Here is a 15,446-nt window from a genome sequence, read left to right as displayed (position 1 = left end):
GTAAACCAAAATCTTGTGCCTTTAGTCAAAAATATATGGTGAAAATATTGAGCTTCAAATGTTACGCATTAAGTAAATATAAACAAAAAACCAAAATATGTAAACAACGGCTGGTTATCCGACCAAATCTGAATGACTACTAAAAAGCGACGGATTCATACTTAACGAGGACCTTCTTTACTTTACTCACTAACCGCTTCCCGTCTTAACGGCATTGATCACAGAGACATCATTGAATATGTGCTTTTTCGTCGACATGATAAAATCGATCTCGTTTTTATACTTGCCATTGGGACTTATCCAGGTCCATTTGCGGGTCGCGGGCTTCCTGAAGGAGTTCATCATATAGAGGTTCTCCTTCTCCATAAAGTCCGCAAGCATCCGGCCTCTGGTCATTAAGAAGGGACTTCTCTGGACATTACCTTTTTTAGTAATTTATTTTCTAGTAGATTAACTAGTTGATCCGTTTAGTTGGTCGGAATGGAAAAAGGGGATTTGCCATACATGATATTCACACACCACTTGACCGGAGAAAAAATAACAATATTTGGTGTGGGTCTCGAGTTACTTTAAAAGTTGGGGCGCCCAAGCGGTCTTTAGAAGTTTTAAAAGCACTACAAAACTCATGGAACTATCCAAAGAAATAAATGTATATTTGTAGGTAGGTACAAAAACCGTAAGAATCCGAGGAAACATTTATGTCGGACTAGGCCCTAAACTTGATGCCAGAGTGTAATTAGCCTATGAGAATAGTAGTGTCATGAAAAAGACTCGCATCGATCTCCCATGACTGGTATGTTGATTTTATAAATGAAAATACAATATAGGCGTGAAGAGTTTAATTTTTGGTCATTTTTTTAATATTTTTAACAGAAATATTACATAAATAGATGACACTGCCCATGATTAGGTACACATTTTTTGTATAAGAGCATGATTAATATTGAAACTATAATATTTTTTATAAAAAAAAAACTATTGATATGCAGATGTCCAAATTTGCTTGGATGTCTTAATAAAAAAGATTATATAATTATCTTGATACATAGTAGGGGTTCTTTTATATCGTAATTTTAGAACTCAAAAATAGAAACTTGTCATCAATAGTTTGATGTCCTTCACAGTATCAGTGTGACTGTGACATAACAGGCCATCTCAGCAACCTTATATTAATTTTCTTTATATATTTTTAATTATAATCTGGCTAACATCTTGTTAAGTTTTGACGAAGCTGACAACTTATTGGAAGACTGTCTATATTTGAAAACTTTTACCCCAACATTTTTGTACCATCAAACTATAGTAATTATTATCACAGATATATTTGAAGGTAGCTAGCTTGTTTGTAAACCAGAAAAAATATTTAAAGTTCGAAAATCTTAAACTAAACAATGTTTGCTAATGGAATAGCCAATAAACTAAAGGTCTCTTATTGATTGTCAATTTAAACCTTGTCAAATTCTTTGGTCTCAATCGAGCTACATTTTATGAGTCACATAGGGTTTCATCTAGTTATTTAATATTTTAGAAACTGGTTCTTGCTCCACCATTAAGAGGTTTCTCTTTTAGCTTAAAAAAATTACAATATCAAAGGAAAATATATTTTTAGTTTCTTTTCTTTGTACATCACTTGATGAATATTTGTGTTTAAAGAGATTGTAATTGACAAGAACAAGGTTAAATTGAGAATCAACAATGAAGAATACAGTCAGCAATAATAAATAATTATGTAACATGTAGTAGGTAACCAAAATGTAGGCAGTGCCTTTATGGGTAGACACTATATATAAGAAAGTAGCAGGAAATAACAAAAAATGCAAGGCATATTCTACATAAAAGGATATTGACCAAATCCTCTTCACTTGAAATCCCGAAATATTTCATCCCCAGAGAGCAAAAATAAAATTAAATGTTGATGTGTAACAATCAAAACAAAGCTCTCTAAATAAAATCCCTAGGACAGATGAATGGACTTTTATCTGCAAGCCGCCACAGATTAATTCATTCCTCTATCCTGTAAAGTCACAGTTATACAAAACATTGTATCCAAGATTGAAATTTTTTTTTTTACCACATAAGGCAAGGCAAGGAGGACACACTGTTGTAATTTGAGTTACAATTTCTAGAAAATCTCACTTGTAAACAAGAAAAATTAACTACAAAATATATTTTCTCCCATCTCTTAAGTAGTGCCCACCAAAGCCTTATTATATTAGCCTGCGCATAATTACGAACTGTGACTATCCGCTTCAAACTCAAGAAAATGTTGTGTGGTTTAAACTGCAGACAGGGTTGATACAATACAAGTTGCTAAGAATTAACAAATATCAAGAATTTAGTCTTATCAAATTTCTTAGTTATTATATTATCTCAAACCACAAGGACTTGTATCAATATAAAACTCATAATGTATTAACCCCACCAGTACAACGGCTTGAAGAAATGAGATATTGTTTCAAGCGGTGAGAAACAACATCTGTGACACTGATTCCAAAAATCATGACAATAATTTTAGTTTTTGAGCTAGACTTCTTATCTGCCCATACAACAGATTTTTCGTATTTTTAAGACATGAAAAAGTAAACCAGTGCTAGCTCAAATTTTCCTTTAATATGGGCAGATAATGCTTCACCATCTGTTGAAAGTCTACCAAAATTTATGAAAAGCTGTCAGAAACTCTAGGTAGACCTACACAGTACAAGATAAATATTTTACGTTTTAACAATGTAGGAATTCGCGCACAATTTCCAATATGGACAAAGGACGCGATGACTCCAAATGTCCTGATGTTCGTTTATATACACTTTATAAAAGTAACCATTTTAGGTTAAAGTCTTATTTCACGATAAACTATTTACACTCACATTTTGTTACAATAAATTCATTACACTTTTTACAAATAAGTTTTTGTTTTTGTAGTTTTATTCTAATTCCATTCACCCAGCAGTCAGCAAGTTTAGATAGTTAATGTGCGCAGTTAGGGTGCGCCGAGCGCAGGCCTCACGCGCCAGAGGGCGGCACCGTTACTTGTCGGCACCGTCATCCTCGTCCGGGCGCGCCACGTACAGGGCCGGGTCGATCACCTTCGGGATCGGCTTGATCTCCGTGCCCAGCTCCTGCTCGATGCGGTGAAGAGCGAACCGGTCCTCGTACGTGATTAGGTTGATAGCGATACCCAAGTGACCGAAGCGGCCCGAACGTCCGATACGGTGAAGATATGTCTCCGCCATGCGGGGGAAATCAAAATTGATAACCACGTTGACCGCCTGTACGTCGATACCTCTGGTGAAGAGATCGGAGCACACCAAGTTGCGGCAGAGGCCTGCGCGAAAATCATGGAACACGCGATTACGATGCGCCTGCGCCATACGCGCGTGAATGTAGTAGCAGCAGTAGCCCAGTTCTGTTATCTTCTTGGCAAGGAGCTCCACACGCTGAGTTGAATTGCAAAATATTATAGACTGGTTTATTTGCAACTGCAAAGAAAACATTTTTTTAAGAAAACAGTTTAGAATAAAACAGACATAAACATAACTTTAACATAATCATACAAACCTTTGAAAAAAGTGTATTTAAACAATGAACTTTTTGTCTTTCTTGAACAAATGCATAGTATTGTGTCACTCCTTTCAGTGTCAACTCTTCCATGAGGTTAATCTCATATGGCTCCCTCAAGTGTTTTTCCATGAATTGTTTCACACTCAGTGGGAAGGTTGCAGAAAACAGCAGTATTTGACGTTCTTTGGGTAATCTGGAAACCAAACATTGCATTTATCATTTGTTTTAACACATTACCTACCAAGATTAAATCAATTTCGATAAAAAAATATTTACCGTGAAATAACCATATCCAGCATTCCTTTGAAATCTTGGGAAAGGAGTTTATCTGCCTCATCGAGAACCAGCATCCTGCACTGGTCCATTTTAGCTACTTGCTTATCCATGAGATCAATCATACGCCCTGGCGTAGCAATTATCACTTGAACTGAAAAATAACAACACATTTAATACAAATAAGAAAGAGCAACTCTTTCATTTACCATTCTTATTTAGGGATAAATAAAATTTGTAATGATTTTTAAAAAAGCATTACCATTTTGATAAATGCGCATTATGTCATCACGAAGATTAGTTCCTCCTGTGGTGACCATGACGCGTATGTCAGTGTGCTTCGCCAGTTCAATGCAAATTTGTGATGTCTGGAGTGCTAACTCCCTAGTTGGTACCACAACTAAAGCTTGAATACAATCTTTTTTGGGGTCAACCTACAAATACAATTTAAAATTGAATTATAATCACAACTAAATATAAATTAATAATTAAGTGTACATATTTATTGAATCAGAAAGGATTTATCACTTATGGAAAGTGAAGGGGAATCCAAAGTTTCATCATTTTACACTAAACTTAAACTGTCAACAGAAAATTACATCTTTAATTAAAGTCATAATAAAATTATATTAATTATCTACTCTATCATATTCAAAATAAGTAAAAGTGAATGTTGTTATTTGATTCTTATGAAATGCCAAAGTAGGCTCAAATAGATATTGTATTGTGATAACCTTGAAGCTACTTTATCTACAAAGATATTATATTCAAGTTATCAGTAAAAACAAATAATATTATTACCTGTTCCAAGACTGGAATACAATAAGCTCCAGTTTTACCAGTTCCATTTTTAGCTCGGGCAAGCACATCTTTACCACTAAGTGCGATGGGAATTGAAGCCTCTTGAATGGGGGAAGGTTTTTCCCACCCTTTTTCAAAAATGCCCATCAACAGCTCTCGTTTCAGGCAAAACTCTTCAAACTCATTACCTCTAGTATCTGTCACATCCTGCAAAATCGAAAAAACATTAATACCTTAATAATAAGTTATCATTAAAGCAAATTTAAATATAGAGCAAAGAAGAAAATCTAAAAGAAGGTACAATACTACAATTACACAAAAAAATTTTCAACATTCATTGTCATGCAACTAATCTGTAAAAGAGGTAGTAGTGAATACTTACACTAGTTTTTATTCTTCTGTCTTTTGCGGGTATTTTTAATTTAGATTTCCAACCGATGTCGTCGATAGTTTTATCGACATCTCTGCAAAGAAAGTGGTAATTCATGAATAAATACGAATCAAAGGACAAAAATATGCATTCCAAGAAACGAGAACAAAGAAAATTGAAAATAATACCAACCCTTTCTGATTGTTCATACTGTTTCCGACGTGATTACTCGAACTAATCCTATTTTCGGTCATCATTTTGCCAAAAAATCCCACTAGGGATGATTAAAATTAGAAACTTATAATCACAAATCTTTATCCAAGTCCAACACTAAATAAATTTTACGAGAAGTCACGTTTAGATACATAAGCTATTAAGAAGTTATCACGTTCACCAACTTATTCCGGGAATATCTGAAACAAGAAAATTAGCACTGAACAACGGTCTGCTAGAAGACCTAAACGAGATTGCAGGACGCGTCAACAAGACTGTAGATAAATATTATTTCAAAAGAATGTTCTATTTATACCACTATACCTAGTAAGGGTATTAACTACATTATAATTTACGAAACACATAAAATATCATAATGTTTGACAATGATTTTACTCACGAATAAGCAACGATTGTAAAGATTTCAACGGATAAAATCAAGACGTAGTTCTAACTTTCAATTTTAATATGGCCGCCATAAAGACTAAAATTATTGAAAAAAATTATAGTACTTTCTATGCGAATAAATAACTATCATGCAGATTTATAATAAAGAACTTAAATAAATCCAATGAGCATAAAATTTGTAGAAATTACCTTGATAAAACTTTACAAAAGACGACGACACTCGATACTCGACGACGACATCACAGTAACAAACCAAAGACAACAACTATTTTTTTCGTGTAAAAAAACAGATTATTTTACAGTTGGTAGCAATGCTTTGTTTACAAAGACCTTGTATAGAATAGACGGAGCATATTTAAGACGAAAGAAAAACATAGGTTTTGTTTTTCGCACTCATGTGAGCCGTCATAAGTTAAAAAGAGATAAATATACTATCGTCGTAACGCCTTTTGTACTTGCGTAGCGGGTTTGTTATAGAAACGTACTTATTTGTATATATTTTGTGTCACGACCACTAGGGATGTTCTATGTCTTTATCGATATTATTTTAGGCCAAGATCTAAAACTTTGTACATACAAATTGAGTGATTAAATGCAGAAACAAGGCCCTTGTATCCATATCGGAGTGGATAACAAGTATTTTAATCAAAACGATACCTATTCGTTCCCAAATATATAGACCTATGAAGAACCGTACGGTGTGCTCACAGATTCAAAATAACTTCGACCTTCTAGACCTTCTAGTATATAATAAAAGCAAATACTTCTTTATAAGATTTTTATTCAATATAGTTAGAATACAATGACCACGAAGCACTTAACAATTCCGATTTTTGGTGGTAAAAAAATTTTTCCTCATGTTCACTTTCTTTAGAAGTGTACAGTGGCGGCTCTGGTCGTTATAACTTTACCTGCAAGAATGGCACATATTAACGTGGAGCACACAAATACACAAGAATTACATGTTTACACATTGCACATAGAAGGAATAATCACAGGTACTTACAAAAATAGTTATTCATACTAATTATTTTGTGCAATAGAGAATATTTGTATTGTATTGAATTATTTTTTCCATGCTAATGTAGAATACAAAAACGAAATAGCTGCAAATTCATCTACAAACTTATAACTAAACTTAAACTCACCTTATGTGAGATATGTGAGTGAATATTGTTGGTACTGCATCTCTATGTAATATTTTTGTTTGGTATCCTGCTCGATAGAAAGCAAGATACATCGAAATGTAATTAGCACAGGCTTAAATAAGGAGAAGGCGTCCTTCAGAAGAGAGAATCATCTCGTTTCATGGTCTGAATCCAATTGTTTCTTAATTTCTGGTTTCGTAAATTAGGATATTTAGAAAATCTGGAAAATACAATATATTTATGTAATCTTCATACAAATCGGAAACAGGTCGAAAAATAAATTAAACGAGAATAGAATAACACATGTAGATGATACATTAAAACATAATATTATGTTATCGACATCAAAGGACAACACTACTTATAATACTTTGGGTACATGATCTGTCAAAGCTGATTAACGTAAAATGTGAAATCAATTATTTGTACAAATGGGACGGCTTTGCTGAAAATATGCATCTGCATCGTGTTTAGGGCTCAATAAACTTTACAAAAACCAGACCACGTAATGTATTTCTTGCACACAAACATGTATTATGTGGTCGATAACTTACCCATGGTGAGACATTGTTTGATCGTTCTCCATTATAACACCCATTCTACTCTCACAACCAATAGCTACGCAAGCCATGGTTCATAATGAATAACTATTTCACAGATTGTTTATATAAAAAGTTAAAATAACGTCCCAAAACTCCAAAAAACTAACGGCAGGTTTGGTATCCAGCTGACTACCACAACATCTCAAAACGGTAAACACTGACGTTCTAGACAGCGGTGTTTGTCTATGTTTGTTTCTTTTTTCCACAGAGATTGTTGCCATAGGGAAGAAAGAGAGCTGTGATAGTTTGATCGTCACTCTAAAATATTATCCGTCTATTCTATACAAGGTCTTTGTTTGTTTACGGCTAGTCTTTGGTTATTTTTGTGGTTGTTTTTCAATGTTTTTATAATTGTAAGAGTTGTTTAAGGGCATAACCATATACAAAAATAAATGTTGTATAGAATTGTGTTACTACCTATATTGCTTCTCTTAATTTTTAACAGAATAATAATAGGTGAAATACGAAAGATTAGGTTCATGGTCTAAAAATCCAGCCAGAATACTCTCCGGTTGATTGAGGAAAGGCCTGTACCCAGCAGTAAATAATGTAAACTAGACATAAAAAGCATAAATATTAATTGACTAGCTGACACTTGTTTTACTTTAAATATTTGGAATCAGTAGATCTTTCTCCCCAAATTGGGGAATTTGACTTTTATTAATGGTGATTTTAACAAATAATCATTGGCAACTCTGGTCAGTCACCACAGACTAGTAAGAGATCAGTCACTACTAGGGATGGCGATGCATTCCAAAAAAGATCGATTTTTAAATTGATTCGAATCGTGACCTAATGAATCGATCCACAAAAAAATCGAGATCTAAAATATCGATTTCCAAAAAATCGATCTTTTTTCCAATTTTCTATTACAATATAAGTATTAATCAATTTTATTCAAAATAAGACGAATGTTATAAGTAACGATCTTTAATCGAATGATGTGATGACGCAATCACAGAACAGATAAAAAAAGTCACAGATTATAAACGTAACTTTTTTCTATTGAAGAGAAGTGAGGCGAAGGAAACTAAACACACAGCCATCTCGTAAGTTTTTGAGTAATTAACCGGCAGCACTCTTGTAATACGGGCACCTACAACTAATTGTATGGTTAATACAAAAACAAAAAAAATCGAATGTCGATTTTAAAGGGTGATGTATCGATCCAATGAATCGATCCAGTACTACATATCGATTTAAAAAATCGATTTTCTTGGCTCGAAAAATCGATTTTTCGATTAATCGATCTCAGATCGCCATCTCTAGTCACTACTCACTACCTTGATTCCAGGCGTTCCAGGCCATAACCTTTAAAAAAAATCTGTCAGTGTCAGCTGGTGGTGCAAGTGCAAGTTTGGAAATTGATTGAACGATAGTTCTTTGCTTGGAAACAAACACTTTATTTTTATGAAATAGAAACATAAAAGTTAAAAAGTACTCATAGCGACACTTTGTTTTGTCTGTGCTTATCCCTAGAACAAAAATACTATGTGAGTCAATATAGATACAAAAATTATTTACGTTCATTATCCTCATTGCGATAACTCTCCAGTAATTCCAGTATTCATTAGATACCTATGTCTGATGAATAAGATGAAATATACAGTATCAAGTCTCTTCATAACCATGCTAAACATTTGTCTCTTTCCATAAATAAATGAAATTACAATCTTTATCTAACGGACCGAATAAATGACTACATACTACTTACGTTTTTTGCAGGACTGAATATTGGAAATCACAGTCTCGAAAATATTGCGAATTCTGCAAATGTTGGTTTGCTGATAATAAAGTTGTACGTATAATTTTATATTAATAATATATTATAAGGTTAACAAAATTTTGATATTTAACTTTCAAAATCCCATCTCTTTTTCCAGTCTATATCATTCCATGAAAATGGCAAACGACATAAAGAGAATGTCCAGAAGCATATATCACAGCTCACCAAAAAGAGTGCAAAAGAAGCAAAACAAAAAGATAAAATTGATGATGAAATGAAAAAGATGGAGGAAGCTGCAATGGCTGCATATTTAAAAGATGTACAGAATAATGCTGACCTCACTTCACAGGTAAAAAATACAATATTGTATTGCCTTTTCCCTGGTTAATACAGGTAAATGTTTAAAAAACTATATATATTTCTTGATAATTTTTACTTTATAATGCAATGTGGCTAATGTTTTTAGGCAATCAATAATATGTTGGATCAAACTGGCAGTACTGTTACAACAAAAAATGCTAGTATAAGTACTGCATCCAGCAAGACAGAGAAGATTCCACCTGTGTGGCAGGAAGTTAAAAACGACAATGGTGGCACATACTTCTGGAATACTCAAACTAATGGTAATATATCTAACAGTATTGGGTTGGATTGGGTTGGTGGTTGGTATAAGGCCGCCCAAATTGTACTGTATTCATGTGTTTTGTCTGATTGTTGAAATTTTAGTTCTGTGCAATAAAGTATATTTGATTTGATTTGGATAATTTAATCTATAGTCATAATTAACTACTGACTTACTTACATATTTATTTTGCAATGTATAATTTATTTATTTCAGAAACTACCTGGGATCCGCCTGATGAATACTTATCAATTGCTCAACAAGAAGAACAAAAACTCAAAGAAGCACAAGATGAAAAGAGGAAAGAAAAACAAAAGTTTGTTGATGTTTTTTTCCTTAAAATTCTATGGTATTTAGCAGTTTTACGAGGTGTGGCCTCCTAATATATAATTTCTTGGGTATATATTAGTTTCATCGTGATGTTTTACTTAATTCATGATTATGCATGTACTTGAAAACCATATGCATCAAACTGGTCAGGTGATTCTACAACTTTCGAAGATGTGCGTATTGGCAACTAGACCGTCACTATAAAAAATATAACAAATACTACGTTATAGAACGGACACTCCGCCCCGCGCCAATTCGTATCGTATCGTTCTATGCATATTATTATTCCTTATTCTATGCTACTGGTTCTACTTTTTCAGAAAGCAGAAAGAAAAAGAGTCTTTCAAGGAGGCTAAAGCTTACATAGCCAGGGAAAAGATGAAAGAATTGTCGGTGAAGAAGGACCCAGCGCCTGTCCGCAGTGAGGCAAGCTCGGTGAGCTACGGGCCGGCTCCGCGCGCCGCTAAACCCTATGGAGCGTGGACGCCTGTAGTTAACGAGTACGTATTTTGATATAAGAATTTAATAACTTAAGGACGAATAAACTATTTCATTTCATCTTTACAATTCGAAAACTATCCCATTAAAACAGGAATAGGATTTCCTATTTTTTATTTAAAAGGGTTCGAAAAAATATTATACCGTATAATATACCGGTTGCCGATTATTCAAAATTCGTCAGAAATATACCTACCTATTATAATAGATTGCCATTTATTACAATTCCAGGCCGGTGGAACAGGTAGATTTGCAGCTACCAAAGGTTAAGGAAGTGGCTCCGCCTCCAGTGGAGGTGACACCCGAAGTAGTGAAGTTTGGGGAGAAGAGGGTCGAGTCGCTCGGCGAAGGCCCCGTCGAGTTCAAGCGACGGAAGATCGGCAATGCAAAGCGCAATATGCGACAGAAAGTAGACGATGAATGAAAATCAATAAAGTTAGTTTTAAGTTCACTAAACGAGTTTTGTTTTCTTTAGTAACTTTCCATTTTATCAGCATCTTGTCGGCGGAGAAAAATAATCATGAAAAAAATACAAAATCAAAAAAGTGGATGGGTGCCATATATGTACCCCAGTTTTCCACCCGCGACTTGGTCCGCGTCATGAAAGTAACAAAGTTTCATTCAAACTTTCAAAGGATTTTTAACCCTCTGGATGTATTTCCCAAAATCCCATCTTAGTGAGCATCTATGTTCTAAAAGGAACTCGCATGCAAAATTTGAGACTCCCAGATTTTGTAGTTTCAGTGATTCATCAGTGATAGATATATGTATACATGAACACAAGCTAGTAGCTTCGGGTTGTTTGTAGCTACTACGATGGATGATGTACAGGAGCGGATCCAGCTTTTGTGTCAGGGGAGGCCACCAGGTAGCAGACAGACAGCCTATCTCCGAAGGGAATTAGGTAAAATTGCAGTCGCCACCCATGACCCAACCTGTCGCCCGAGGGGGGGGTCATGACCCCGTGACGCCTCCCCTGGATCCGCCCTTGATGACGTATTTGGACTAAAGGGGTAGCCCTTTTAAGCCCGGAATGATAAGCAGCAGAACGCACTCCATAAAATATCTTTCACTTAGAATAGACTATATGCGTGTAACACAGCAAGAACTTTCTCATATTCAAACTTTGATCAGAACACATGTCAATTCCATTCATACTTACTGACTGTATTTTCGAATATTACAATGCGATATTAATAATAAAATAGGTAGATACGTATACCTACATACATTACGAGTACTTACTTAGATAAAATAAAACTAGATAAGTATTAATACTCGAAGGTATTCTTTATAATATTATTATGTAGATCCAGAAAAATATACATGGTAACGTTCAAGAAAAAGCGATTAACAGTAAGGTTTCTCTCGAGCGCGAGCGATTCACAAAGTCGTAGGTACATGCCACGAATGCCGTCTAAATAAGCAAGTAGCTACTAAATTGTAACCCCTCGGCCGCGATTGCGAAGCGCTACAATTGTATTGGAGTAATTACCCACCCTCATAGGGTTTCACCCAAATAAATATAAAACGAAAAGTCGGGACCCTAATTAAAAAAGTGTTTTGGCTAACAGTTTAATTATCTTAATTCACTTTTCGGAGTAATATTTATTGTGTTGTTAAAGCAGTTGCTTGTCGTTAGCGATTGCATTAAGTTGTATTTCGTAATATAACAATAAAACAATCACTGTTGAATAGTATCTGAGTAAGGTCTACTAAGTAATAGAACAGACTAAAAAGAGTAAGTACTTGTTCAGAATATCCAACCAATAGGTGAGCTAAAGCAGTCACGGGATCAACGGGATAGACACCTCCGGGAGACAGAAGTAGGTACCTTTACCGGAACGTTTTGAAAGGAGATTGCTCAGAACAGAAAGGGATGCACAATTAGGGAGAAGGCCCTTGCCCAGCAGTGGGACACAATAGGCTTAAAAACAAAAATATAATTATTCTTGTACATTGTAGTAGGCTGACCTGTAGGCCATCTACAGGGTCCACAGGTGGCGGATTGTGGAACGGCCATCAGATATGATGGTTAGCTGCGAATATAAAAATAAGCAGTCCCCGACCAAACAGCGACATGATTAGCAGAACGTAATGGGTAGCTCATTGGGACGGGCTAACCTATAAAATGCTACTTGGGTTCTATGACGGTCTTGTGACGTAGCGAGTAGGCGCCGCTACTTCAAAAGCGCATCCCTGATGCCGGGCAGCAGCGGTATCAGTACTGGTTGGAGGCCGAGGAAATGGATTCTAGTAGGGCTCTAGCTAGAACATAACCGATTGCGAAATTGGTCGGTGTACTGCTGAACGGAAGGCGATTGGGGCAACCACCGTTCTACACGCCCTATCTATGGAGTAATGGCGATTACTCCACCGAAAAGAGCGCAGCTCTTAAATAAAAAGAGAGAGAGATAAAAAACATCAACGAGCACTTTTTTATTAAATAGAATAATAGGTAATTATATCTAAACTTACGAAAAACACTTCAAGATAATACCTACGTAAGTAACTAAGTACCTACATAATAATGTCCCGCCAGCAATCCGAGCGGGGTGGAGAGACAAGTCATCTATAGGTTTGTTCGTTGAATTAATTAGTAAACCGCGCGCAGAAATAATTCTCTTCTTTATCTTTGAGAGCCTATCAAATCAAGGACATTTGCGTCACATTGCAGTTGCAGTTCTAAGATCCTACACGAAGTCCTAAAATGGAAATGATAATCCATTTGATGTTACAGGCAGCCAACGGCCCATATATTGTAATATAATAATGCAGTAAGCGGGTTAATAAGGACACAAACGAGTGCCTCGGTCGGTATTTGCGATACATATGCTCGGATAGACGGGTATGAAACATCTGAACGAGTTCTAAGTACATTCGTTATAACAGAAGACACGAAATGGTATAACACGGTAAGTACTATGCTTACCTAAGAGGTATCGTGTATGAAGCTATTAGCTAATTGGAATTTACGCATCTAATAAGACACAACCTGCACGCGTATAGTAACAACAAAACCACGTTTCAATATGTTACAATAAAACTAGGGACGTCGTTTTTGTGGCGATTAATCTGCGTCGAATCTTCGAGCGTCCCATTGTTATGATTGTAATCCGGGTCCGATATGGAAATGACGTGCTATTAACGTTTAATGCGACATTGTGTGTGTATCATTGAGTGTGGACATTAGTTTTTCCGATCACGGACGGGATGTCAGGCCCTGTATAAAAGGATGAGTGGAGCACTGTCGGGCACATTGTCGCAGCTGTCGGCAGCAATCCCATCTAGTGACTCCTAGATCAGGACTTGGTGCTTCCTTGTTGTAAACAAAACAAAACATATCCAACATGTACAAATTGGTAAGTGAATTTGAAATTTTTGAATAGGTATTTTGTGTTTGTAAAGCGCCATCGGTAGGTCAGCCCGTCATCTTTTCCATTTACACGTTACACACGTTACTAAGTAGGGTTACGTTTTTATGTTACTTTATTTATCTTTCTTTAGAGTTTTCTTAGCAATATTTAGACTTGAATAAGCAATAGTACAAAATAATCTATTTTCAATTCAGAAATTAAACTTTCTTACCTTATTATTTGTAGTATGTAGGTACGTAACCATATCATAAACTCTGAATTCCGACACGACGAATTTTGACACGAATTAAGTAAGTAAATGTTATTTTTCTATTTAATTTTTACCTAAGTACAGTGTTTTTCTGTTTTGTACATAAACTGTGCTGTGCTTATTTTAACCCATACATCCCATACAAGAAATTCCCTACTAATCATACCTACTTTTGTACATAGTTAACGGAAAAATATCGTAGGTTTAGTCTGTCGTAAATTACAATTCACACCGATTGCCGACAAATGCTTTGTTTAAAATTATGATGTCATTCTTAAAGTGTTTTCTTGCCAGGTGTTGATGATGACCATCGCGCTGGCCGTGCTGGGCGGCGCGCTGGCCAAGCCGCAGGTGCTGGTCGACACGTACGGGTACTACGCGGCCCCCGCATACGTCGCTTCATACAGCTCCCCTTACGCCTACTCCTACCCCTACGCCTACGCATACGCCTACCCTTACTACTACTAGCCCTTGTAACCCCACCGTCAATAGGGTAGATGACGAGATGACCAGCTAGTCACATGAGATACTATTTCTCTTTACGAAAGTAGGACGTCATCGACAAACATAGTCAGAAAGTTCATAGTAAATCGAATAGAAAAAATGAGGTATATTATGGTTATTTTACACTGGCTTAAATTAAATTGTATCTTAGACCCAGTCATCTACCCAATTCCCAAATAGCGGTCTTAATTGGATACGTTTAAGCATATTATTATTGTATTGTATTTTATCGTAGGTTAAAGGATGGAGGAGAAGTTACGTAATGCATATTGTGATTTAATAAGTTAATACTGTTTAGTATTAACACAACAGATGTCTTGTAAATGTGTTCCGCATATCGTGATACTGAAGTAGTTACTTATTATAATATATAAAGCGTTGATAAATAAAATTATTCTTATATGAATTCGTTTTTTTACTTATATGATGAGTTGTGGGTACTGAGTTCATCTTGCGATGGATGTACTTCTACCAAAATTGAGATATAGTCGTGAACTTATGTTACGTGGTGATTTCAAGAAAGTTTCATTTTGTCCTGAAATAACGGTACCTATATAAGTTATAATTTCTAAATAAATAATGTACTTACGTACCAAAAGCAAAGTAAAATCAGACACATTAGATATATACTTACCTATATAAACTGTGTCAGGGTCAGGACCGAAGCAAATTAAATTCCATAGTCTCTGCTTACCCTGGTGAGAAATAAGCGTGTGTTTATATATGAATGTATGTATATGAGCTGTTAAATTTACTATAGTCCAGT

At 35.4% G+C, this 15,446-nt stretch overlaps 2 protein-coding genes and 1 long non-coding RNA gene across 5 annotated transcripts; 2 read left to right on the top strand and 1 right to left on the bottom strand.

Moving 5' to 3' along the window:
- Nucleotides 1–824: 824 nt before the first annotated feature.
- Nucleotides 825–5,936, bottom strand: LOC126368570 (ATP-dependent RNA helicase me31b). 2 transcript variants are annotated; one of them, XM_050012617.1, is made up of 8 exons: nucleotides 5,813–5,936; nucleotides 5,195–5,415; nucleotides 5,015–5,096; nucleotides 4,633–4,839; nucleotides 4,094–4,265; nucleotides 3,835–3,985; nucleotides 3,556–3,751; nucleotides 825–3,476 (listed from the first exon to the last, which is right to left on the bottom strand). In XM_050012617.1, the coding sequence occupies exons 2-8, from the start codon at nucleotides 5,257–5,259 to the stop codon at nucleotides 3,024–3,026; spliced, it is 1,326 nt and encodes a 441-aa protein (XP_049868574.1). In that variant the 5' UTR covers nucleotides 5,260–5,415; nucleotides 5,813–5,936; the 3' UTR covers nucleotides 825–3,023. The 2 variants fall into 2 exon arrangements, with proteins under 2 accessions (XP_049868574.1, XP_049868573.1); XM_050012616.1 differs by lacking the exon at nucleotides 5,813–5,936 and adding an exon at nucleotides 5,616–5,717.
- Nucleotides 5,937–8,654: 2,718 nt separating this feature from the next.
- LOC126368586 (WW domain-binding protein 4) lies at nucleotides 8,655–11,005 on the top strand. Its single transcript, XM_050012651.1, has 7 exons — nucleotides 8,655–8,866; nucleotides 9,099–9,171; nucleotides 9,257–9,448; nucleotides 9,566–9,722; nucleotides 9,938–10,037; nucleotides 10,372–10,551; nucleotides 10,781–11,005. Coding segments are annotated over exons 1-7 (897 nt in total). The 5' UTR covers nucleotides 8,655–8,864; the 3' UTR covers nucleotides 10,974–11,005.
- A 2,385-nt stretch (nucleotides 11,006–13,390) lies between these two features.
- On the top strand, nucleotides 13,391–15,086 carry LOC126368603 (uncharacterized). Of its 2 annotated transcripts, XR_007566620.1 has the most exons (3): nucleotides 13,448–13,464; nucleotides 13,770–13,911; nucleotides 14,471–15,086. It is a non-coding gene; the product is annotated as an uncharacterized LOC126368603 (long non-coding RNA). The 2 variants fall into 2 exon arrangements; XR_007566619.1 differs by having other exon boundaries at nucleotides 13,391–13,911.
- Nucleotides 15,087–15,446: the final 360 nt, after the last annotated feature.

This window comes from Pectinophora gossypiella, chromosome 7, assembly GCF_024362695.1.
Source record: "Pectinophora gossypiella chromosome 7, ilPecGoss1.1, whole genome shotgun sequence".
Taxonomy (NCBI): Eukaryota; Metazoa; Arthropoda; class Insecta; order Lepidoptera; family Gelechiidae; genus Pectinophora; species Pectinophora gossypiella.
The sequence above is the reverse complement of the archived record's forward strand: the minus strand, read 5'-3'. Positions and strand labels throughout refer to the sequence as shown.

Excerpts from the sequence above, each read along its gene's own strand:
- LOC126368570 (XM_050012617.1), bottom strand. The coding sequence starts at position 5,259 with ATGATGACCGAAAATAGGATTAGTTCGAGTAATCACGTCGGAAACAGT. Across the intron at positions 4,840-5,014 it reads ACAGAAGAATAAAAACTAGT|GATGTGACAGATACTAGAGG; the intron begins GTAAGTATTCAC and ends TCGATTTTGCAG. Across the intron at positions 3,752-3,834 it reads CTGGATATGGTTATTTCACG|ATTACCCAAAGAACGTCAAA; the intron begins GTAAATATTTTT and ends TTTGGTTTCCAG.
- LOC126368586 (XM_050012651.1), top strand. Across the intron at positions 9,723-9,937 it reads CTGGAATACTCAAACTAATG|AAACTACCTGGGATCCGCCT; the intron begins GTAATATATCTA and ends TATTTATTTCAG. Across the intron at positions 10,552-10,780 it reads TGGACGCCTGTAGTTAACGA|GCCGGTGGAACAGGTAGATT; the intron begins GTACGTATTTTG and ends TTACAATTCCAG.